Consider the following 24,127-nt stretch of genomic DNA (forward strand, 5'->3'; position numbering starts at 1 on the left):
TTCCAGACATTCTTCAGAGTCCACCGTCAGCTCTGTGAGGGGTTTTGGGAGGTCAGCGAGAGATCCTTCAGCAGGGTTAGCGCCCCTGAGGAGCAATGCTCCCATCATCCTAATAGGAAGCCCTGAAGGGAAACTGGCAGTTTGGGTTTTTTTGGGAGGTTTGGTAATGGGTTTGGGGAAGTCGTCTGAGAGGCCCTTCAGATGTCCTTGAGGTGCTTTCGGAGGATTATTGAAGTCAGTCACGGAGGTGTTTGTGGAAAGTCCTCAGGCCATTGATGTCTGTCAGTGCGCAGAACTCGTAGCTTATTTGAGAAAGCAGCAGCTAACAAAGTGGGAGGAGAATTTAGCAAGTTATTATTGTATTTCCTGCAGCACCTGCATGCCGTATCTTCAATGAAGTTCTCAGGTATAATGCTAGCTGATGCTAATGTCATCTTTCTTGCTGTTGATATCTTGTAACACTGTAGCTCGCTGTCTGCAGACCAAATTTCCGATTTCCAGAGGAGTTTCGCAGACCTAGCTAACTGCAGGCACGGTTAGCTAACTCTGTCCGCGGTAAGCTAGGTCAAGAGACAAACACGTGACGAAATGAATCAAGCTAATGGGCCAAGACTCTAGAAGCGTAAACAGATGGTGCAGACGCTCCTATCTTCAATGAAGTTCTCAGGTATAATGCTAGCTGATGCTAATTTCATCTGTCCTGTTGTTGATATCTTGTAACACTGTAGCTCGCTGTCTGCAGACCAAATTTCAGATCTCCAGAGGAGTTTCCGACCTAGCTAACTGCAGGCACGGTTAGCTAACTGTGTCTGCGGTAAGCTAGGTCAAGAGACAAACACGTGATGAAATGAATCAAGCTAATGGGCCGAGACTCTAAAAATGTAAACAGACGGTGCACTGCAAACAAATGTTGCCAGAATTCCAGTCAACACATCTTTAGCGAAAGTTTTAAGTGTGTTTTCTAACTAAAAGATCCAGTTCCTCCGCTCAAGTGAAGGTGCCAGGTTGAGAGTTTACAGGTTGAGAGTTTACAAGAGAAGTCAGGTCCGATTTTATTTATACGGCAGCAAATCATAACACAATTGTCTGATGACATTTTCCATGTTGAGTAGATCTGAACCAAACGCTTAAAAATGATTTACAGAAATCCAAGAGAAACGCTGCCGTTCAACCGGTTCTGAAAATGTGGACGAAAAGATGGAAAACAACAGTTGTGTTGGAGACAAGAAGGAGTTTGGGGGTCGGGAGGGATCGGCACCAATGACCCCTGAATAATAATAACAGAAGCGTTGACAGTTACATGATAAAAGCTGGAATGATAGCATAATAGCTCGAATATTCATAAAAAGAAATAACAGTGGATCATGTGTCAGGTTACTATCACGCGTTGTTGACGGGACAAATCGGACAAATCCGACATTTCTTTGCTTCTTCGTTGGTGAACAAAGTTGTATAATGAAAAATAGATGCGTCCCAAACCAGGAATTATAGCCAGGATTACTATGTTGCTCTTGCATTTCCTACTAAAATTTAAGTTTCTAATTTGGGGTTTAATTTTTGTTTTCCTGTGAGATCAGGCTCAGTTGAACTGTGTGTTATGACGTCTCCTGTAAATATTCAATTCAAGGATCCAGGACTTTTATTGTCGTTACTCACAGATAGCAGCTCTCAGGTTCACTGGAATCAAAAACAGACACAAACAACCTGAAAAAGCAGGACACAACACAGCAATACAACAATAGCGGATATAAATCAGAAAAAAAATATAAGGGCAAAAATATAAAAAATATGAATAACATCTAGAAGAATAAATAGATAAAAAGTGGGGAAAAAAGGGTTTAGTGTTTGTGAGGTTCAGTACACTGGGGTAAAATCTGTTTTTCAATGTTTGTCTTTGCATTGATTGTCCTAAACCGCCTTCTTGATGGCAACAGTTGGTGGCGGCCGGGATGGGATGGATCTCTTAGGATGATGTAGGCTCTCCTGAGGCAGCAAGTGTGATAGATCTCCTCAAGTGATGGGATGGGATATATTTTTTCGGGTGTCGTTGACGGTCCTCCGCAGTGGCTTCCTAAGTGAGATGAACTCCACAGTGCAGCCGGGAAGGGACATTAGAAGCTTCCCTGTGAGGTTGTTCCTCCTAAGTTTTTCAGAAGTGCTAGTTGTCCAGGTCTAAGACAAGAACTGATGACAAAATTGTTTGCAAAATTTGCCTTTTTTTTTTTTTTTTAATCCCCCATCTGGCTCAGTCTCATTATATTCTGTCAGTCTGGGATGTTTGTCGGCACCTCGTGAGCTCTAATGAAACAGACATGTTTTCCGACTATGGAACAAACATTTGAGTTCACATCGTGCTTCCACATTATTACCATAACACCACTTTCTATATCATTACCTGTGAGTGCTTCCAAGGATGCAAAAAAAAGCTGCGATTAGATTTAATGAAATGCTCCAAGAAGCACGCAGACTCATATATTTTGCTGTTTACGGACAAACACGAGTATAAAGTACTTTTTCAGCTTTCTGATGGGGGTACCGGGCGCTGCCGTGGGTTATTAGTCGCATTTACGAAAGCTATTACGCTATTTAAGACACAACGCCGGCCCTGCAGACATGTTGACTCTCGGGTTCTTTGCGGAGAACTTTTCCATCTGTGTTTAGTGAAAACTTCAAAGCCCAGAGGTCAGAAGGTCAGGAGGTGGAACTCGCACCCCCCCGTTAATCTTTGTTCGCTTTACGTCTGCCCCCAGGTCACGGTTCAGGACGTCCCCACTTCCATCTGCTACTCTCTCACCGACCCGCACATCATAACCCTGGACGGCAGGTAATTTAGCCGCTCCGTCGTCTGTCGGCAGACGTCACGCCGTCGTTTTACGAAGCCGGTCGTGAAGACACGCCTGCGTCTTCACGCCGCGTTCCAGGGCGACGGTGTGTAATGGGCTGAAACTGCAAGGCTGCGCCGTTTAAACACGGCGAATGAATTATGGTTTCCTTTTACCCGGTTTAACATGATAACGTGGAAAAAAAAAAAAAAAAACAACTTGGAAAAACACTCGGGGAAACTCTGCCACGGGAGACAAATGTTTGAGTTTCCTTTATTACACAGGGCTGACACATAAGACGGGATGTAGCCGTCCCTGTTTGTGGAAGCCCCGTCTGCAAGCAGATGTTGTTTGGTGAAACGTCGCCCATTTTGTACCTCAGAGACGTCGAGCGCTAGCAACAAAGCTGCTGCCAAAGTACCCTAGAAGTAGCTAGATAATGTCATCTACCTTCCAACGGATGTGCATTTTTTTCTGTTATAGCTTTACAAAAAGGAGGGATGATCCAGTTGGAGTTTGCAACAGTGATTTTGGTGTAAGACTAAAAGATCTTTGGCTCTTGCAGATCCCCGGCACTCTGAGCCAAGGAGGCGATCCGCGATTAGTTGTGAAAACGTGCAAGCGTGATTGTAGCGGTGTAGCTATCTGCCCGGACGCTCCTGAAAGCCCCCCTGGGTGCCAAACATGTCGGACTGGGGCATATTTGGCAACGGACGACTTTCAGATGGACGTCCGAGACATCGCAAAGCGTCACTCGTGTCCGAAAAATTAAAAAAAAAACAGTTGTTCAGTTAAAGACAGCCATGTGTTACTATGACGTGTGAACAAATTTAGCTTACGTTGGTAATAAGCAACAGAAAGAAGGTGGGGGTCAGAGGCTAAACCCATTATTGGTGTGTTCTACTTCTTGGGGCTCTACAAGTAGACAGGTGGTTTCCCTTGTCAAGGCCTGGAGGTTAAAATTTGTTTTTTTGGGGGGTCTGGTCCTCCCACATAACTTCACCAGAATTGCAGGAGCATACAAGGGAGCGGTCCAAGTGTCCGCCAATGCTCAAATACGGATCTGTATATGAAGGCCAAAGTTGAGGTAGATTTAAAGATTAGCTACCTCGGAGCCAATCGGGTTCTGCGGCTGGACGGCGGCAATTTGCGCCGGCGATGAAAGACGACATGAATGCGGAGATGAGAAGTTGAGAATGGAGCAGGCCTCACAGCGTGACAACTACCCTTTCCCTTGAAGTGGAAGACCTGTCTGCAACACGAGCAGGTGGCAAAACATTTCCGAAGCCAGACAAGAGCCACGTGCATCAGCAGCTGCTGCCGAATAACGACTCTAAACAACATGCGACCGTTGACACCCACAGGGGAGAGAGTATTAGCACCTGTAGTTTGGGCTTGCGTCAAGTTCGGCAATTTTCCAGCCCTCCACAGACAACCTTCTCCATATATCCCCATGTCACTGATGGCGTTGCGGCTACAGGGGAAAAGCAGCTGCAATATATTGACCAATAATTGAAGAGAAGGGCAGAAGTTGGCCTTCGCTCGCTTGACATTCGGACTTGTGCTCAGAGTCCCTCTCCAGTGGACAAAAGGACGTAAAAGAATATTTCTGCTGAACTTTCATCCAGGCAAAGACGATCCATCCGAGACAGAGAGGGTTCAGCTTTTATTCAGTCTCATTCTGTCTTTGCCCGAAGGGGAGAAGTGTTGGATTTCGAAATGATGCCAGATTTTAATATCCCAGCGCCTCAGAATGTTTGTGAAGTGAATCTGTGTTTATTTAGGCTCCGGTTCCATCGGAGCAGATCTCACTCTGGAAGGTTGCTTCAGTTCTCTGTCGCTTCACCACACTTTTCTGTGAAGTCGTCTGATTTTACAGCAGCGGTTACTTTTTGTCCTTTTAACGCGATTTTATCTTTTTACTCTCCCTTTTGTCCCATAGTTGTATCCTAATATCGCACACTCCCCGCCGTGACAGCAGCAGCTCTTTTACTAGCTTTTGCAGCTGTTTCGTCCACGATGTTTGTCTCAAAGTGGTGGGAAAATCCAGATTAAGATTATTAGATTCTCTTATAAAATTACTTGCAAGAATCAGTCAAATGTCTTTTCTTAATTTTTTGTTTTAAATTTATAATTTTTTCGTCTTTGTTTTTGTTGTCCTTTTTCTTGTTGTTTTTTTTTTATTTGTTTTCTCTTGTTTTTCTTGTTCGTTTAAGCCAGCTGTATGTAGATGATGATGAACCGCAAAGCAGTATCACTTGCATTGAATAACATTATTGAGTTATGATGAGTTTTTCTGTTAAACAAATTGTCACAGCTGGTGTTTCCATCCATGAAATGTCAATGATCATTGCACTTCTATGAGACGGTGCTTTTCCTGAGGAACAGCCCATTGAGATTCAAGAGCGATGGAGAAAGTCTGCAACCTTCACAACTGTACAACATCATTCACTGCTAACTCAGTTGTTGTTTGCTAGTAGATATCAGACGTTACTTGAGTATCTAACATCCCAGCTGGAGAATTGACTTGGCTGTCAAAGTAGTTAAGACATGATAAGATAGAGTTTATGGATCTAGCAGAGGGGAAATTCAAATGTCACGGCTTGTAGACGGAAGACAGCGCAAATAAAGGACTATTTACAGGATACATAATATAAAACAAGATATAAAAAGAGGGGAAAAAAAAAAGTGCAGTGCGGTGGTTACGAAAATAACAGTCTCAGTAGGAGATCCTGGGGAATATATGCATGATATAAACATAAAAATAAGTATTACACAGGTGAGGGGAGTAAAAAATAGAGATGGAGGTCGTGGGGAAGTGCAAAAAAGAGCATTTGGGGATGCTTGTGAATTAAATTTGAGGACGTCTTTGCAGCTGTCAAACTGTATTGGCTTGAAGGAAGGCTTTCATTATTCAATGATTGGTGGTTCCACTGGCAGCAATGGGACTGAATAAGTTCCTCTGCGACTGTTCTGCAGACACATCTCGTGTGACGTGTGAAGTTATTCAACAACTCAAACCAGACCGAGTTGGTTGGCGGGGCTCTTTTTTTTTTTTGAAGATACTGACAAATATGTGTGTTCCGCCCAATTTGCCGAGCACAGGCGTTACGAAAACCACCAGACCGGCACCTTCGTCCTTTATCGGAGCTTGGCCCGAGACTTCGAGGTCCACTCTCGGCAGTGGGACTGCGGCAGCCGGCACTACGGCGTCGCCTGCAGCTGCGGCGTGGCGGCGCGGGAGGGCAACGACGTGGCCGTCTTTGACATGTGCAACGGACAACCCCAGGAAGCCAGGGCGCAGCTCAGCTTGAAGGTCCTTGGCGACGGGGACGGCAAGGGAAGCCGGGTCCGGGTTCTGGAATCCCACCAGGGAAAGAAGGTCACCGTAGGTATCCCATCATTTTGACTACACCTCCCCAGGATAATTTGTTTTTTTCACTGCATAAAAAGTCTGCGTTATCCCCTGTCTGATCCGCCTTCCTCTTTTAGTTGATCTTTCCGTCCGGGGCCTTCGTCAGGGCCGACGTGGGCGGCTGGGGGATGAGCCTCTCCATCCGGGCTCCGAGCATCGACTATGGAAACTCCCGAGGCCTCTGCGGCACTTTTGATCGCAACGGCAACAACGACTTCCAGGACGCGCGCGGCGGTTCTTATGGCCCGGATGACCTGAACCTGTTTATCGAGGACTGGAGGTCAGTCGGAAATGGACAGAACGTGTAGAGTTTCTGCTCAGAATCTGGATTCGGTCAAAAAACGCGACGCTTGGAATGAAAAATAACAGGGAATTTTTTGCAGATTGTCCAACCCGATCAGAATTGTCTCGTTCCAATCATTTTTTTGTCATTGGCAATCATACATATGTCTGAATTTTATTGTCATGAATTGTCAGTGTAATGTTATTTACGGTGCTCAAAGGAGGCTAAACCAGGCATATCCAAAGTCCGGGTCGCGGGCCAAATGCGGCCCGTGTTCAGATTGACACCGGCCCGCAGCCTGTGTCATAAAATCAATAATATGCATCCGCCAGCACTGTTGACCAGAGGATAAAAGTGTACAAAAAGCGATTTTGCATTTCACCAGAAGACGGCAGTAGATTTGTGGCCACACACTCACCACGGGAAACTCTGACCCTTTTTACAAAGGTCAAAGGGCATTATGTGATCCTTTCCAGACCATTTCAAAAATGACGACTGGAACTTAAAAAAAAGAACATTGACAACAATGGCTTTCAGGACAAGAAATTGGGGTGATTTTTCTCCGAAACACAAAAAAAAAAACTTTCCTGATATGCAAGGAGACTGTGGCTCTTTGCAAAGAAATCAACATCAAATGGCATCACGAGACGAAGCACGCAAACTGCAACAAGCTAACTGGGAATGGAAACTTGAAGCAACCAGAAGCTGTTTTTTAGCGGCACGGCAGTGCTTTTTTTTTTTTTTTTTTTTTTTTACTAGAGCCCGCGAATCAAATGAAAATGCCACAAAGACAAGCTGTGAGATACTGGGGGTGAATTTATTAAAGACTGCATGATGAAAATGGTGGAGTAAATTTGTGAAGAAGCAAGAGTTTGCTCATGTTTCCTCTGGGTGGTAACGCTGCCGTACTGAAGACGTTTCATCTGACATTAAGAGAAAATTAGAGGCCAAAGGAACAGAGTTTGACTGTTTTTTTTTTTCCTTGGATGCCTCAGAGAACGTCAGGCTGAACGGTCGGCACTCGCAAATTTTGGTCACCAAATATGGTCGCCTTTGCGAAAACGTTTGGACGCCCCTGAGCTAAACAAATTCATAACAAAGCACGAGACAGCATTTCCAAATCGGGGAGCGAGTTCACACTTTTACAAATCTGGTCCCATTTAAAGCAGAAGGACAAAGAAATAGGTGGACCAGGTCCTTTTGTCGCTATGAAAGACTCATTTCGCTCATAAGACGAGGTTAATTTAGCGCAAGTCGTGGTGTTAGTTTGCAAGCAGTTTACAACAGAACCCGTCTCATTGGGATCGTTTGTCAGTGAGTAATTCCACAAATCTCTCAAGAATGCTTCGATAATGAGGTCAAACTGGCGTCTTCAGTGATTCCAGAAGGACGAGATGTGTCGGAGAGGGAAGCGATTCATTTTGTGCAGAAACACGACAACGGATTCAAAAGACGGAGAGGCTAAAAACTATTAGCGTTCCCTGAAAATATGTAGCGTGCGAGAAGAACGAGCGGCGTTTGGTTTGGATGTAGCGAAGCCGAACGAAAACAAACGCTGTGGAAACTTTCTCGCCTATGAAAAGCCGTTCTCCGCAAATGTCGTTGATCAGACTCGGCATCGACGAGAATGAGGTCACCTCTCTAGATTGTGGTAGCGACGCAGAAAAATAAAACTACGATGAATATATCAATGTTTTTTTTTCCGTTTGCTATCTGCAATCAGGGCTCGGTTACACTCTGGACCTTTTTTGTTTGTTCCTGTTAGGATCGCTGCCGGTGAGAGTTTGTTTGACAAGCTGCCACCTGGAAGAAGGCAAGAGGACAGAAGGCCTTTCTGTCTTTGCCAAAAAGGTCTCAGCACGACTCTTCACGCCAGCCGGGGGATGAGGAACCTCTACGACCCCTCGGCTCACTCAGACTGCGTCGCTTACGACAATGTGGATTACACATCAGTGTTCCCCTCCATGGACACCACGCGGGAGTACCTTCAGAGCGAAGAAAGAGAGGAGAGCATCCTAAACATGTCCTCGAGTCGTCCTCTGAAGTGGAGGCGAAGTTCTCTCCGCCAAGATGAACTGGACTCCGAGCTCAGGGAGGACCTCTTGCTTTCCATGGAGAGGCCAAAGAGGCAGGCCGTGTCGGAATTCCGGCCGGTCTTCGCCGCTCAAAGCCTCCGACAGGCCGATCTGGAAAGCTTCGCTTACTTCTTCCCCGAGGATCACCTGGCGGAAGCCCGGCCGCAGGTCCGACCCCGGTGGCCCACGCCAAGCGGCCTGACCTCGGGCAAGGCGCTGGAGGTCTGCCAGGCGGCTTTGGCCGGTTCCACCGTTGGCACGGTGTGCCGGGGGTTGTTGGGGCGCCGCTTGGACGAAGCGGTGGATCTTTGTATCCTGGACCTGCAGCTGAAAGACGACCTGGCCTGGGACGAGGAGCTGCTGCCGTACCTGGAGAACGAATGCGAGCGGAGGCTGCTGGAGAACCGAACGCGAAGGGCGGCGGAGCTGGTCGGAGGGTCGGGAGCGTCGGGGGAAGTGCTGACCGCTCTGCGATGCCCCAACTTCTGCAACGGGAATGGAGAGTGTACGGAGTGGGGCTGCCAGTGCCGTCGGAGTTTCAGCTCCTACGACTGCAGCCTTGCTATTAGTGAGTAACCATGGCAACCCATACGGTCCATCAGAGCTAACTTAATTCCCGCATTTTACGCGACGGAACGCCGTTTTCTGAAGTTGAATTTACAGGCCGGTGATTAAAAATTACCCGGACAGACCTGGAATTTAAAAAGTTTCACAAAAGAACACAACAGAGTTTGTTAGCTTGTTAGCTTGTTAGCTTGTTTTTGCCCTTAACTTTGCTGGTGTTTCCTCAGGATGTTTTAAGACGAGCTTCCCATTTGTGCTCAGGATGGTTCCGCAACTGTTCACGTAGGTGAGAAACAAAAATCCACTTTTCTCTCGTCCCGCAGGCCAGCCGGTCGAGTTAACGGATATCGAGAACGGCGGTCTGTGCGACATCAGGGCGTTCGACTGCCGCAGCGTGCGGGTCTTCGGCCTGGGCTTCGTCGACTCCCCCGACCTGAGCTGTCACGCCACCAGGCTGAAGGTGAGCGACGGCGAGCTCGAAGGTGAACTCCTCCGTCGAGCTTTTTTTTCTCACCCCGCTCCCCGAAATGTCCCGATTTGTCTCAACAGTACATGAACGGCGTTTGGGTTCAGGGGGAAAAGCAGAGGAGCAAAGCTAGCTTCCTCAGCTCCAAGGCTCTGGACTGCAACGTCCCCGTCCTGAGCAGCACCGCCATCAACACAGAAGAATTCATGATGGACGACAAACCCTACGCTCGCTGGGAGCTGAAAGTACGACAACCGTCCGAAATGTCTTTCGCCCGGTCGGTCGGAGCTCAATCGTCCGATCCGCTCGCCCCTTTCGTCCCAGGTCACCAACGACGGTTCCCAGTACAGCCGACCCAAGGTGGTGACTATCTACGATGGCGTTTGTCAGGTGTGCGACGCATCCCGCTCAGGACTCTGTAAGTTAAAGGTAACTCGCATTGTTATCGCCACGTTACGTTTTCATTTTAAAAAAACGGAGGCTGAAATCTTTCCTTATCGGAAAACGGGGTTGGAAAATCCGAGCGGGTGTTAAAGTGGAAAAGCGCGGCGAGATGGATTTTCTGCTAGGAGTCATCGCCGGCCCCAATGACTTAAACAGAAACGGTGTGATTTACCGCCGCCGCCCCGTCGTGCGGCAGCTGGCTAGCGTAGAAAGCTAACATTAGCCAAAAAGAGACGCACTGCAGGGGGGCGAAGGGGGGGTGTTGTTGTTACTGGAACTGGTTTAATAGGAGTGCAGACAGTAAAACATGGGGCCCCATAAACAAGAGAACACACACAGTTGCACGGAGACGCCGGTCTTTTCGCCTCCCCCTTTTTTGCCCAAAGCTAAAATAAATTAATTGGATTTCCTGTGGTACCTCTCGTCTCCACAAAAAGCGGGACAAACAGCCTGAAATAACATCCATAAACTAATATCTCTCGCTCGTTCCTCCGCCGGCCAGGACCGGACGTGCAACATCGACGGGATGTGTTTCGCCGAGGGGGACCCCAACCCCGGCAGCCCCTGCCTCCTCTGCGACCCGGATTCCTCCCGGTTCACCTGGTCCGTCAACCAAGGTACAGACAACTTACCGGGGATCAGACAGGAAGACTTTTTATTTGAACGAAGAACAGATGTGGCCGGCCCATAAGCCGATAGCGGATCTGAATAAAGCTCCATCCAGCCACATCTGGGTTTTGTCTCGTGAAAAGGTACATTCGGGTTTGGCTGAAAACAAGGAGGAAAACCCTTCTCTTCTGTTTTTTTTTTTTTGTTTTGTTTTTTTGTTTTTTTTGTTTTTTTTTCTCAAAACCATCCCGTAACGCTCGTAAATACACCCGCACCTCATCTAGGTTGACTGAGAACTAACACCAGGTGTGTTTTGTTATTTTCTCCCTACTTTGAGATCATTTTGGAGAAAATCTTTTGCAGATTTTTGTTCGATAAAAGCCATATAATTAAATTCATCTTAAATACAAATGCAATATCCACTTTTCGCGGGAGTGAATTTCCGCAAAGTAGAGACGTGATAATTTTGATATTTTACCAACCTTTACCAAACTTTTATCAACTCATGGTCAACTGTATAACGCTTCCCACACTCTTATGGTACACAAAACACTTTTGGATCATTGTAACGTACAATAAACATTGAAATCCAATGCAATATGTACCGTAAATGAGTAAATAAAAAAAAATTCAAATACATTTTTAAAGAATTAAGAATTAAAATATAAAGCAAAGAAAGAAAGTAGAAATTATTTGTGGACAGAAATCCAATTTTATATTTTTATTTAATAATTTCATAAGGTACTCGCCATTGAAAATACTTTGCCGCGCTGAAATTTGAATAATGATGAATTTGCTGTGCGGTAAATCTGGCGATGAAGACCGATGAGAACTTTACAACCCTTTTGTTCGTCGGGTGGTTTAGTATCTTCCGATTCTTGTAAGATAACATGAATTTCAGTTTAATTTTACTTTTTTTTTTCTTCTTAGGCGAGAATATATCTATTTCATGACAAAAATAATTTTCAAATACTGCAAAAAAAAAAAAAAAAACGCTAAAGAACTATACATGGCAAGAACCAAATTGCAAAAAAAAAAAAAAATTTAAACAAGTGAGGAGGCAAAAGCTGTATTATTTGGATTGTCTGCAGATTATTTGATCACGCATACTGATCACGTCTCTATTGCTGATCACTGGTACTCATGAATGGGGTGACTTTATAAATCAAAAGAAATAAAATTAAAAAAAAAAAACAGTAGAAATGGGTTCAAGAAATGATGTCAAAGATTAAAAAAAAAAAAAAAAAAAAAAAGAAGACGTCCTCTCAGTTTATCCTCAGGTGCTGGCCTCTTCCTCCTGTTTGTGTTTGCCCCGGGGGCGACCGGAGGGTGCTTTCTTTTGACGACGACCAGGGAAAACAGTATTTATCTTAACGTGGCCTCTGCCGGCCCTGTTTGTCTCCGTTAGCAGATGAAAGCGTCGGAGGTCTGGGTTTTCCCGGCATGTCCCGACCTGTCGCTTCACCGCTCGGGGTCGGGGTGGGGTGGTGGGGGGCGTTGGTCTCATGGTTGATTTCCACTGGAAAAAAGCAAATTGCCGCCCCCTGGATTCAATTTGCATTAAAAAGCCTTTTAAGGCTGACTTTCAGCCTCACAAATATCTCAAATGTTCAGAAATGGTCTGAACGTGTCTTGTTATAATTGATTTTATGCTTCCGGAGAAATAAATAAATCCTTAAAAAATAGCTTTCCCTGAATGTAAAGCTGCCGATATGTATTTTTCTATTTAAATCCTTTTTCAAAAGGGGTCCAGCAGGTTTAATGTTGAAAAAGGCAACTAAGGCTGAATTTCAGCCTCACAAATATAAAAAATGTTCAGAAATGGTGTCTTGTTATATTTGATTTTATGCTTCCAGAGGAATAAATAAATCCTTAAAAAATAGCTTCCCTGTTGAGCCGCATTTTGTAATAACGGTGCATTTTGTAATGAACGTCCAAAATGTAATAACTTTTTCATTTCATTTTGCAATAAACTGCCGCTTTTTGTAATAAACTGCCGCATTTTGTAATAAACTGCCCCTACGCATTTTTGTAATCAATTTTGCCGCATTATGTAATAAGTTATTACATATTGAGAAGATTATTACAAAATGCACTTGCAACTTTTTTATTCTCTAGGAAATGTAATAACATGGTGCATTATGTAATAACAATTCTAAAGCATAGTTTATTTGTTTGTTAATTGTACTTTATTTCACTTTAAAGTATTTGTAAAAGCTAGGCCTATTATTAGCATCACTGTATTAGCCTAGCAGCAGTACTTAGCAATTACTATCAGTGCACTATTCAAAGGTTGCATTAACAGAGAATATTCTATAAATTCCATGTTATTACATTTCCTAGAGAATAAAAAAGTTGCAAGTGCATTTTGTAATAATCTTCTCAAAATATAATAACTTATTACATAATGCGGCAAAATTTATTACAAAATGCGTCTTTATTACAAAATGAAATAAAAGAGTTACTACATTTTGGACGCTTATTACAAAATGCACTGTATTACAAAAAGCGGCTCAACATTCCCCTTAATTTAAAGCTGCCGCTATGTATTTTTCCATTTAAATCCTTTCAAAAGGGTCCTGCATGTGATATAATGTAATTGTTCTTGGATCAATGTGTGTGTGTGTGAGCGGCATGATCTCACCACGCCATCAGATCTTTATTTATTTGTAGTCGGTTCAGCGGTTAATCAACAAGCGGTCCGATGCCAGGTTCCGGGTCACGTGACCGCCAGGCCGAGCAGATGTTTCCTAGGAATCTTGCGCTGAACATCTGCCGCGAAGCAGCGGCGAAGCTCGGCGTCCTGCGGCCTCCCGACACGCCGTTTGAAAACAATCCTTCCAGAAAGGGGCGTTAAAGCTCCCTCGTCGGGAGGTTACACCGGGACAGGAGCCGCGAGGGGAAATAAAAACTCGGGATTATTCCCTTTTTTCCGTTCAGTGAACGAGCCGCCGGCGTTCCACCGACCCCTGGGTGACCTGCGGACCTTCGCCGGGGAGAACTTCGTCTTCCAGTTCGCGGCGTCCGACCCCGAGGGCTCGGCGCTCCTCTTCCAGCTGGAGGACGGACCGCAGGGCGCCGTCCTGTCTCCGGCCGGCCTGCTCATCTGGAGGGTTCCTCCGCTGCCGGACGGGAAGGCCGGGAGGTCGTCGCGCTCTTTCCGCTTCACGCTGTCGGACGAGTGCGACGCCCAGAGCAGCTTCACCGTCCAGGTAGGCGGGACGAAAACACATGGCGTTGCGGTGAACTTTTCTCATTTATTGCCATGGCGACGAGAGGAAATGCTCCAACCGATGACTTAAATCATTGGGTACCACTGAGGAAATGATGCATTTTTTTTAAACATGTTATTATATAAATGATAAATGATACAAATATAAGTAATAAAAAAACATTTCCCTTATTTTGGTACTCTTTTGATAAATTTAAAAATTTTCATATGTGGTTTCTTGCTAGTTTTCCCCCAAAATGAAAACAATGGGCAGAAAGTAATCTGCCCATTAGCTTCGGCTAGCATTAGCCATAAAACAAAAGTTCATATGTTGAAACCCCAATTTTAAAAGAAGAATAAGTAGCATAGAGATACTTTATTGGTCTCAAAGGAAACTGAGGCGTCTGGCAGCAGACATAAAACACATTGCACTGACCAAACATATTGCACACATTTGCATTCATACAACTTAGCAGGAAAACAATAACAAAATAAAATAAAATAAAATAAAATAAAATTACATTAGATAAAATAAAATAAAATAAAATAAAATAAAATTAGATTAAATTAAATTAAATTAGATTAAATTAAATTAAATTAAATTAAATAATAATCATTATTATTCTATTATTATTATTATTGTTATTATTATTAGTATTACTATTATCATAAATATAATAATAATAATAATAATAATAATAATAATAATAATAATAATAATAATATGGTTAACAATAACACTAATAATAATTAATAATTGATGATAACAAAAATAATATAATAATATTAGTTAACAATAATAATAATAATTAATAATTGGTAATGACAATAATAACAGTACTTATAATAATGATAATAATCCATCGAGGTAGGAAAAGTGTCCTGATAAGGTGCCCTGCAGTCATCCAAGTTGGGGAGGCTCATGTAGTCCAGTCCATTATGCTCCTTTTGAGTGTTGTTAAACAACTAACCATGCAACTGGTGAACTGGTGAAGACTGGTGTGCATAGAATCACAATCAAGAATCAAGATTTTTAATTGTCATTGTGCAGGCACAGTGAAATTTTGCAATGAGAGCTCCCGGCTCGGGGCATGTCCAGGTTTTTTATGAAAATAAATTTCCAAAGTGCGTTAGACCTGAATTAGCAGACCAGTCCAGTCTGCTAATCGAGACAATAAAAACTGGGCTAAAATATCGGATAAATAAAATACCTCTTCTGCCCATCGCACAGATCGTCGTGGTTCCCTGTGGTTGTCAGAACGGAGGATCGTGCGTGACGGACATCAACTTCCCCGCAGGAAGTGGCAGGTACCTTTGCGTGTGCCCTGAAGGTCACCACGGCGACCTCTGCGAGCGCGACGTGGACGAGTGCGCGTCCTCCCCGTGCGCCGCCGGCACGTGCGTCGACACGGCGGGCGGCTTCACCTGCGAGTGTCCGGCCGGGCTCAGAGGTACCGCACCACCCGGACGTCGCCTGATCCGAGGCCACTTCCTGTTCTCAGGTTCCACTTCCTGTTTGTCTCAGGTGAAAGGTGCCTGCAGGATGTGGACGAGTGTGAAGGGAAACCCTGTTTCCCCGGAGTCGAGTGTTTTAACAGCCCGGGCTCCTTCAGCTGCGGCCCCTGCCCCGAGGGGAAGCTGGGAAATGGCACCTCGTGTTGGGGTAGGGATTATTATACAGGTATTTTTATCATTATTTTTTTAGATTTGTAAATACCATTTGACCGGGTGTATTCATTCATTCAAAATAATAATAGTAATGATAGTAATAATAATAATAATAATAATGATTATTATTATTATTATTATTGTTGTTGTTGTTGTTGTTGTTATTGTTGTTATTATTATTATTATTATTATTATTGTTGTTGTTATTGTTATATTTTTATGACAAATAATGAAAAAAATATTGTGTATAAAAACTTGTCTACTCATATCTATTCAAACTATATTTCTGTATTAATTTGTTGGGAATTTTTAAGCTACTGACCAGTTACACACACTAATCGTACATCCATGTGGTACAGGGGGTCAGAAAACGACATTTTTATTTATTATTAATTCTGATTTTGGAGAATTCAAATTATTTATTCTATTAATATAATAATAATTAATTAGATAATATTAATAATTTATTATTCTATTTTCAAATGCGATCTTTAGGAGCGATTTAATTAAGCAAACGAGGAAAGAATGCTAACTAATAGTAGCTAGTAAAGACATGTCACTCACAGACACCACTTTCAGTGAAAACTAACAAACCTGAGGACTCGTCTGCGTTAGACATAATAACGACGTCATAAAATAAGAATAACGAGGGTCTTATTCTTGATATAATGAGCACGAAGGCCATATAGATTCGTATTTTTGCAAATTATTCAAATTCATTTTCAGTTTGCTTCTCAAATCATGTCCTGGTTCACTTCGAATCAAAAAATGTTTCATCAAAAATAACGTAGCGCCCTCTAGTGTCGAGGAGGACCAGATTTATTTCACATGAAGCTAAGATGCTGCAGAATGAAGATTGTTATATTATGAGCAACCTTTAGTGGTCATTTTTGCACCAACAGACTCTTGCTGGTGCATCGTGAAACAACCCTGGAAGAATCCCACTAAGTGTGTGTGTGTGTGTGTGTGTGTGTGTTCACGCAGAAGCGACGAGGCCAGTCAGCAGCACAGCTGCTCCTCCAGCCACCGTGCAAGAGGTTCCCCGTGTTCTGATGCAGCCCCCCGATGTGGAGGCGTCCATCCCCAAGACCGAGCCGGACCGGGTCTCCACCGAAGCCGTCACGTCGGATCATCGGAGGACGATCGGCCTTCCAGAAGGTCAAACGCTCAGGAAGGAATCAGGAAACTCAGTGAACCAGGTGGAGTCGGACGCAGGTGGGTGGAACCCCCGGGCTTTCGTGGACGTCAACGATCGATCGGGTGTTTTAAGAAAAAAACAAACGCTGTGTCCGTCAGGATCGGCTCCTCCCGTCTCGGCCACCTGCGCCAGCAGGCCCTGCTTCCCCGGCGTTCAGTGCATCAACCGCAGGCCGCCGCACGTCGGCTACGTGTGCGGACGCTGCCCGCCCGGGCTCCATGGCAACGGGCGCACCTGCATGAAAAACGCCAAGGCAGGTGGGAGCGTGTTCGTCTCTCCTTTCCATGCAGTTTTAAATATCCTGATGGTTTCATGGGATGCAATGAGATGAAGCGGTTCAAATAAGTCTCACTGTGTGTATGGATATATTTTTATATGTGTGTGTATACAGGACTGTCTCAGAAAATTAGAATATTGTGATAAAGTTCTTTATCTTCTGTATTGCAGTTACAAAAGCAAAAATGTCATACATTCTGGATTCATTACAAATCAACTGAAATATTGCAAGCCTTTTATTTTATTATTTTATTTTAATATTGCTGATTATGGCGTACATCTTAAGAAAACTCAAAAATCCTATCTCAAAATATCAGAATATCATGAAAAAGTTTTTTTTTGTTTTTTTAATTGCATTACAGAAGATGAAAAAACTTAATCACAATATTCTCATTTTCTGAGACAGTCCTAAATATATGCATGTGTGTATTCATAAAAAATTATAGGATATCTGAAATACATCAAAAAATGACTTGAATATGATGTATAATACTAATATGAATATCATTTTAATATTATCATATAATAATAATATTTATAATAAAGAAGTGATGGGTAGATAGATATCAAAGTATCATAATATAACAATATTGATAATATACATATAAATATATTAATTTATATTTATATAGATATAAATATAATAATTATTATAATAGTATTATAATCATAACAATCAATCAACCCCTCACTTCTTCATTAACAATAGTTATTTCTCCTGCTGGGTCTAAAGCAACAATAATACAATGATGTATATAAATAATAATAATATTTATTATATAAATATGATATAATAATAATAATAATAATAATAATAATAATAATAATAATAATAATAATAATAATAATAATTAATCTTCGGTTCAGGAGATTTTCTCATGTTGTCTCTTTCCAGTATTGCGTTTCAGTTAATGTGATGTTTTTATATAAAATTGTTGTTTGAATTTTGATATACATATATATACAATTATAATTTTAGTATTACTTAACTTATATCATTTTAAATAACATAAATGCATATATGATAATATAATAGATATAGATAATTTTAGTAGAATATAACAAAGGGGAAAAAATCCTGATTGTCTTAATTATTATCTGTGTTGAATAGGAATGTATAGTTTTGTTGTTTTGATGTCTCTTTTCATTTTCAGCCATTTCCTTTTTTAAAATTGCACATTTTTAAATCCGTACTTCCGCATTCCTTACTTACCACTTAAGATACCAAGTAAAATACTTCTATGATTTTTATCATATCATGGAACGCTAATAGGTTTCTCTCTGTTATTGTTGCCAATTATTTTTTCCTTTTTATTTCCTTATTTTTCTGCGTATCATTTTCCAACTAATCAGGTAAACACCATCATCCTCAACAATCGCACTTAATTAGCATTAATATTTCTGAACCTAAGAACGATAAATAAGGACCTGCCGGATCTGCGGCTTCACTCTTGAGTCATCACTTTCATCGCTCTTATTTTATAAAACATATAAAAAATTTAAAAATATAAAAAAATGTTTTGGTTGGAAGCTTATATTTGTGATGTGTAACGTTCCCCCTGTTCCCGGCTCAGCGTCCGGCCTCCTTCCTCATCAGCAGACGGCGGCGAAGAGCGGCCGATCGCCGCAGGTCTTCCGGCTGCACCTTCCCTCCCTGCCTTCCCTGCCCGGCAGGCGCGCCGTGGCGCACCTGTCCTCCCTCGGACCCAAAACCCAGGGGGGCGCCGTGACCCGCCAGGCCGCCGCCGTCGCCGCCATCACAGGACGAGGAGGCGGGACGGGCCGGAGGGAGGCCATCACCGCCGCCGTCGGCGCGAGAGATCCTTCCAGAACCTCCATCAATGCCCTCAGAGTCACAAACGTCTGGGTGGACAGAAGATGGAGTGCCATGACGACCAGAGGGGTCAACAAGGTCAGACAGACAGATGGATAGATAGATAGATAGATAGATAGATAGATAGATAGATAGATAGATAGATAGATAGATAGATAGATAGATAGATAGATAGATAGATAGATAGATAGATTTGTATATCTACACATATTTTCTTAAGCTATGATAGAGTGCGAGGAGAGGAGATTTTTTACGTTTTTTTTTTTGCCAAACACAGCTTTTACTAAAAGTATTAATTTTTTGTAGCAAACTTGAATTTGTGACTGATCCCAGGTCACTAACAGGCAGTTTAAACATTTGCATTTTAGACTGTGACGTCCATCCAGCAGACTGGATCGCAGCAAGAGCAAAATAGAGCTTAGAATTCTGGATTTGTTCAGGAAGTGATGGGAGGAAAACTACAGAACTACAAATATGGTGGCGTCACAGAACCAAAAAGACCAGAGAGACTCAGCTGTGCATCACTGATTTATCTTTTAACAAGACCAGTTTTTCCAGCATGTAATAATAAAAATAAATCAAAAATTTTAAAAATAATAATTTTATAAAAAAAATGTATTTTAAATTATTTTTACATAAATCATTAAATTAAAATTTTAACTAGACTTAAGTCAGCAGAGGATTAAATCAGATAATCTTATTTTTCAGCTCCACATTTCCCACTTCTCACACAGATATTGACTAAATTCAATCTCCTAATATTTTGGTTGATTTTTCCAGGTGACTCCAGCAGCTCCTCGCCTCCTCACTCAGCCTGTCAGCGGGGGAAACTCCAAGGAACCGACCGTCCTGCAGACCAACCTCCTGCCCCGGACGCCCCCGAGGCCGGCGCCGCCGCTCACCGCCGCCCTGGCCGCTCTGTCCTACTCGCTGTCCGAGGCGGACTTCTCCGCGGATGGAGAGGAAGGAGAAGCGGGAAGTTCGAAGATTCACGTGGTGATTCGGCCGATGGAGAGCGGCGGCCCTCTCGCTCGGACACACTCGTGCGCGGACCGGCCGTGTTTCCCCGGTTCGGCGTGCCAGGAGAGCCCGGACGGAGGCGTCCGCTGCGGGAGGTGTCCCGTGGGATACATCGGAGATGGAAGGAGCTGCAGAGGTACCAAACATCTCGTACAATTTAAACGCAGGACGTTCCTGCCGGCCGCGCCTGCGACCGGTTGGATGAAAAAACACATGAAAACAAATTAAAAGCGTTTATTGTCACATGCGCGGTGTAGAAACGCATGAAATTCATACTTTGTTGATATGTGGTTAAAAATCAACTTTATTATCAATACTGCCATAGGTTCACACATGCAGAGCATTGAAATAGTGTTACTCTAAGATAGATAACATTTATTTTATTTTATTTCATTTTATTTTATTTTATCCCTGCATTTATGTAATTTATTCATACATTAGATAGATAGATAGATAGATAGATAGATAGATAGATAGATAGATAGATAGATAGATAGATAGATAGATAGATAGATAGATAGATAGATAGATAGATAAGAGTGCAAAAAAAATTATAAATAATAACAAACAGGTTATGCTGATGTAGATATGGAAGGGTTTGATTTTTAAAGTGACAGGAGTACAAAGGTGCAGTTGCAAAGAAAGCGATAGCTGTATGAAAGTTAAATATAATACATGTATTGATAAGTAATGACAGAAATAATGTCTTTAAGAAATAACGACAGTGTAAACCGAAGTCAAATACTCAAAGGGCTAAAATTCAAAATCGGGACAAATTTGTGAGCCTATATCGATATTTAAAAAAAACAATAATCTGGATAAAGCAATGAACCTTTTCAAATGGACCCAAACAAGATGAACATAAAAGCTGAAAATGGAACAAGTAATGCTTAATATGATTCATTATATAGCTTAATATTGCACACATGCAAAATCAAATTAAAAAAACAGGAATGGCATTCATTTCTTTGATAAAAATTTAATAAAAATCATATTTTTATTTGCAGAATTGAATTTCATCTGTAACCTTTTTCCACAGACTAATAATAAAGGTAGAAATAAAATAACCAATGAACTTATAACAATATGCGTTAATGGACGTGAATCCGTGCAAGAAAAAAATGCATAAAGAAAATAATTAGAGTTTGCAAAACACTGATCTATTCTGATCTTCTGTTTATCTTTTCACCATTTTTTAGCCAATATTAGCATAAGGATGCTATGACTACTGTCCCGTTATGATTTGAGGATGTGTGTGTGTGTGTGTGTACAATCCTCTAGCAGTAAAAAAAATGTCAAATGTTGCAAACAACGAAGAGACAAAAAAACTAAACTAATTTATTTTCTTTATTTCTTGTCAAGCTGTCTGCAAACACACGTGTGGGAGGAACATGGAGTGTGCGGCGCCAAATACGTGTCGCTGCAAAGCCGGATACGCAGGAGTCGACTGTCAGACAGGTGGCCGAGATTCCCTTCTAATCTGTTTTAAATAAACAAATTCTAATTCTTTTTATTTTGTATGGAAATTCCATTTCCAAATTCCAATTCATTTCACATTTATGAGTGCTTTTATCCATGAGTAGCTGTTGTCACATGTTATTTAATAAGAATCAGAATCAAGAATCAGGATTTTCAGTTGTGCAGGTTTTTTTTATATATATATATATATATATATATATGTATATTATATTTATATTTTTTATATTTAAATAAAAATAAAAACATTTGAAAAAATGAAAATTAAAGAAATTAAAAAATAAATACAAAATAATAATAAATTAAAAATTTTAAAAAATAAAAAATAAAAAAAATATTTAAAAAAAATAGAAATTTGAAAATAAATAAATAAATAAATAAATAAATAAATAAATAAATAAAAAATTAAAAAAATTAAAAATTTAAATATTTAAAAATTAAAAAATCAAAATTAAAATATTTAAAATAAAAAAAAAAAGAAAAGAAAGAAACACTCACTTAAATAAATTTTATTATCATTTGACGTGATTATTTCCTGTTTTCCTCTCAGCTATCTGTGATCCGGAGTGTGTGAACGGGGGGATCTGCGTGGCTCCCAGTGTGTGTCAGTGTCCCAGGGGATTTCACGGAGAGTCTTGTCAAGAAGGTAAAGTTTTGTTTTTTTTGAATTTCGTATTCTAAAAAAATATCATGTGCATTTTGAGTGTGTGTAACGCAGCAACGCCTGGTTTAGCTCTGTGCAGGTGGCCCTGTGAGAACGGGGGAAGCTGCGTGGGCCTGCAGACCTGCTCCTGCCCCTACGGATTCGTTGGACCTCGCTGTGAGACCAGTGAGTTAGTTTATTATTTTTAAAAAATATATTAAAAATAATATGTATTATGACATTTTTTTCATAACATTTTTCAACATACTACGCATCTTTTTTAACTTATTTTTACAACTATATATTTTTGAAAACATAACCTCCAGGACATGTATGACTTATTCTTACAAATAAGAACTCAAATCCAAGGGTGAAATTTATCTGTTATTTTTTACCAATCTAATTTTTTAAAAACATAGATCCACACTTTTTTTAATCTTATTTTTACAAATATATATTCTTGAAAATGAAAACTCTCAGACTGTGCTTGAATTTTTTACTTATTTTTACAAACATTTATATTTTTTGAGTATGAATTCCAGGCCTAGGCTGATATTTATTTTTTTTTATTTTTGCAAATATAATTAAAAAAGATATCAAGTCCAGGACCTGAGTTTTTACAAATCTAAATGTTAAAAAATAGGAACTGAACGCCTACGCTGAGATTTTATTTATTACAAATGTATGTTTTTGACATATGCTTTGAATTTTATTTTTGTATTATGTGTATGTTTATATTTATATGTGGGTCTATATATATATGTAAACATATTTGTATATATATTTATATAAAATGTATTTAATTATTTATTTGTCTATTTAATGTAAACTCTAGACTTGAGCTGATTCTTATTGATTTATTTTTACAAATTCATTTATTTTGGGCTGACATATGGGCTGACATTTATTTGTTTATTATTACAGATGTATTATTTAGTTATTTATTCATTTATATATCATTTTTATATATAAATTGGCATGGGCTGACATTTATTTATTTAATTTTACAAAAAACATTTTAAGAAATATAAACTCAACGCATTACATTTTGTGCATAAATATACATACATACATATATATATATATATATATATATATATATATGTTGTTTTTTTTTTTGTTTTTTTTTTTTAATGTAAACTCCAGGCATGGGCCAAAATGTATTCATTTTTATAAATCTTTTTTTTTTCAAACATAAACGCCATGCTTTTGTTGACATATGTCTAATTATTTATTTTATATGTAATGTATATAAATACATATATATGTATATATATATATTTTTTTTTTTTTACTTTTTTCACAAATATATATTTTTTAAATATAAACTCAAAGCCTTAGAAGATTTTTTTTTTCAAGTTTACAAATAAAATGTCAAAAGTAAATATAATCACTAGGCCTGGGCTGCCTTTTTTTAAATTATTTTTGCAGGTATAATTTTTTTAAAAATATAAACTGTAGGACTGGGCTGACATTAAGTTATTTATTTTTACAAATGTAATTTTTTTCAGAAAAATATATTTTCTTTGTTTATTTAATATAATCTACATCAAGGTCACAATTTTTCCTCTCAAGTAATATAAGAAAGATTTTTTTAAAATTAGAGAAAAGACGGTAGCTGAGAATCAACTATTACCTGAATATGAACACAATATCATTTTAAGAGAATAAGCTATGCATTAAAAAAAATACGACATTAAAACATTTAAATTGATTTAAAAAATCTTCAAGAAATCATTGTAGCCGTTGTAGCATCATTGCAGCCTCGCCATCCTCCAGTTTTGTTTTGTGCATTGAACGCTTGCTGCGGGTTGTGCTGTGTGTTGCAGTGGTTTGCAGCCGCCACTGTCACAACGGCGGCCAGTGTGCGTCCCCGGACGAATGCCTGTGCCCTGCGGGCTGGACGGGGCCGTCCTGTGAGACGGGTGAGTGTGTTTCCAAGACGTGCGCGTCCACGTTCACTTCTTTCCCGCTGACGGTCGTCGCCCTTCTCCAGCCCTCTGTTCGCCCGTCTGCCTGAACGGCGGCTCCTGCGTCCGTCCCGGCGCCTGCGAGTGTCCCCCGGGTTTCTACGGCGACCGGTGTCAGAACGGTAGGTCGGCGGAAATGCGCGACATTTTCAC

General features: G+C 40.9%; 1 protein-coding gene across 2 annotated transcripts in view; it reads left to right on the top strand.

Annotated features, from left to right (window-relative positions):
* The window catches only part of LOC147233567 (von Willebrand factor D and EGF domain-containing protein), a 46,897-nt gene that overhangs the window by 18,224 nt on the left and 4,546 nt on the right, over positions 1-24,127 (top strand). Inside the window, exons 11-30 of one of the 2 annotated variants that reach the window (XM_086148534.1) lie at positions 2,751-2,824; positions 5,928-6,210; positions 6,315-6,517; positions 8,286-9,163; positions 9,483-9,619; positions 9,709-9,870; positions 9,950-10,054; positions 10,572-10,686; positions 13,619-13,890; positions 15,121-15,340; positions 15,415-15,570; positions 16,542-16,772; positions 16,854-17,012; positions 18,606-18,943; positions 19,646-20,021; positions 21,248-21,343; positions 21,912-22,007; positions 22,095-22,190; positions 23,834-23,929; positions 24,001-24,096. In XM_086148534.1, the coding sequence (XP_086004660.1) occupies positions 2,751-2,824; positions 5,928-6,210; positions 6,315-6,517; positions 8,286-9,163; positions 9,483-9,619; positions 9,709-9,870; positions 9,950-10,054; positions 10,572-10,686; positions 13,619-13,890; positions 15,121-15,340; positions 15,415-15,570; positions 16,542-16,772; positions 16,854-17,012; positions 18,606-18,943; positions 19,646-20,021; positions 21,248-21,343; positions 21,912-22,007; positions 22,095-22,190; positions 23,834-23,929; positions 24,001-24,096 (4,189 nt within the window). The remainder of the gene's footprint in view (positions 1-2,750; positions 2,825-5,927; positions 6,211-6,314; positions 6,518-8,285; positions 9,164-9,482; positions 9,620-9,708; positions 9,871-9,949; positions 10,055-10,571; positions 10,687-13,618; positions 13,891-15,120; positions 15,341-15,414; positions 15,571-16,541; positions 16,773-16,853; positions 17,013-18,605; positions 18,944-19,645; positions 20,022-21,247; positions 21,344-21,911; positions 22,008-22,094; positions 22,191-23,833; positions 23,930-24,000; positions 24,097-24,127) is intronic. The other variant, XM_086148535.1, reaches the window with a different exon arrangement.

Source organism: Fistularia commersonii, chromosome 6 (genome assembly GCF_037954325.1).
Source record: "Fistularia commersonii isolate RoL2024-O1a breed Wild chromosome 6, RoL_Fcom_v1.0, whole genome shotgun sequence".
Lineage (NCBI taxonomy): Eukaryota > Metazoa > Chordata > Actinopteri > Syngnathiformes > Fistulariidae > Fistularia > Fistularia commersonii.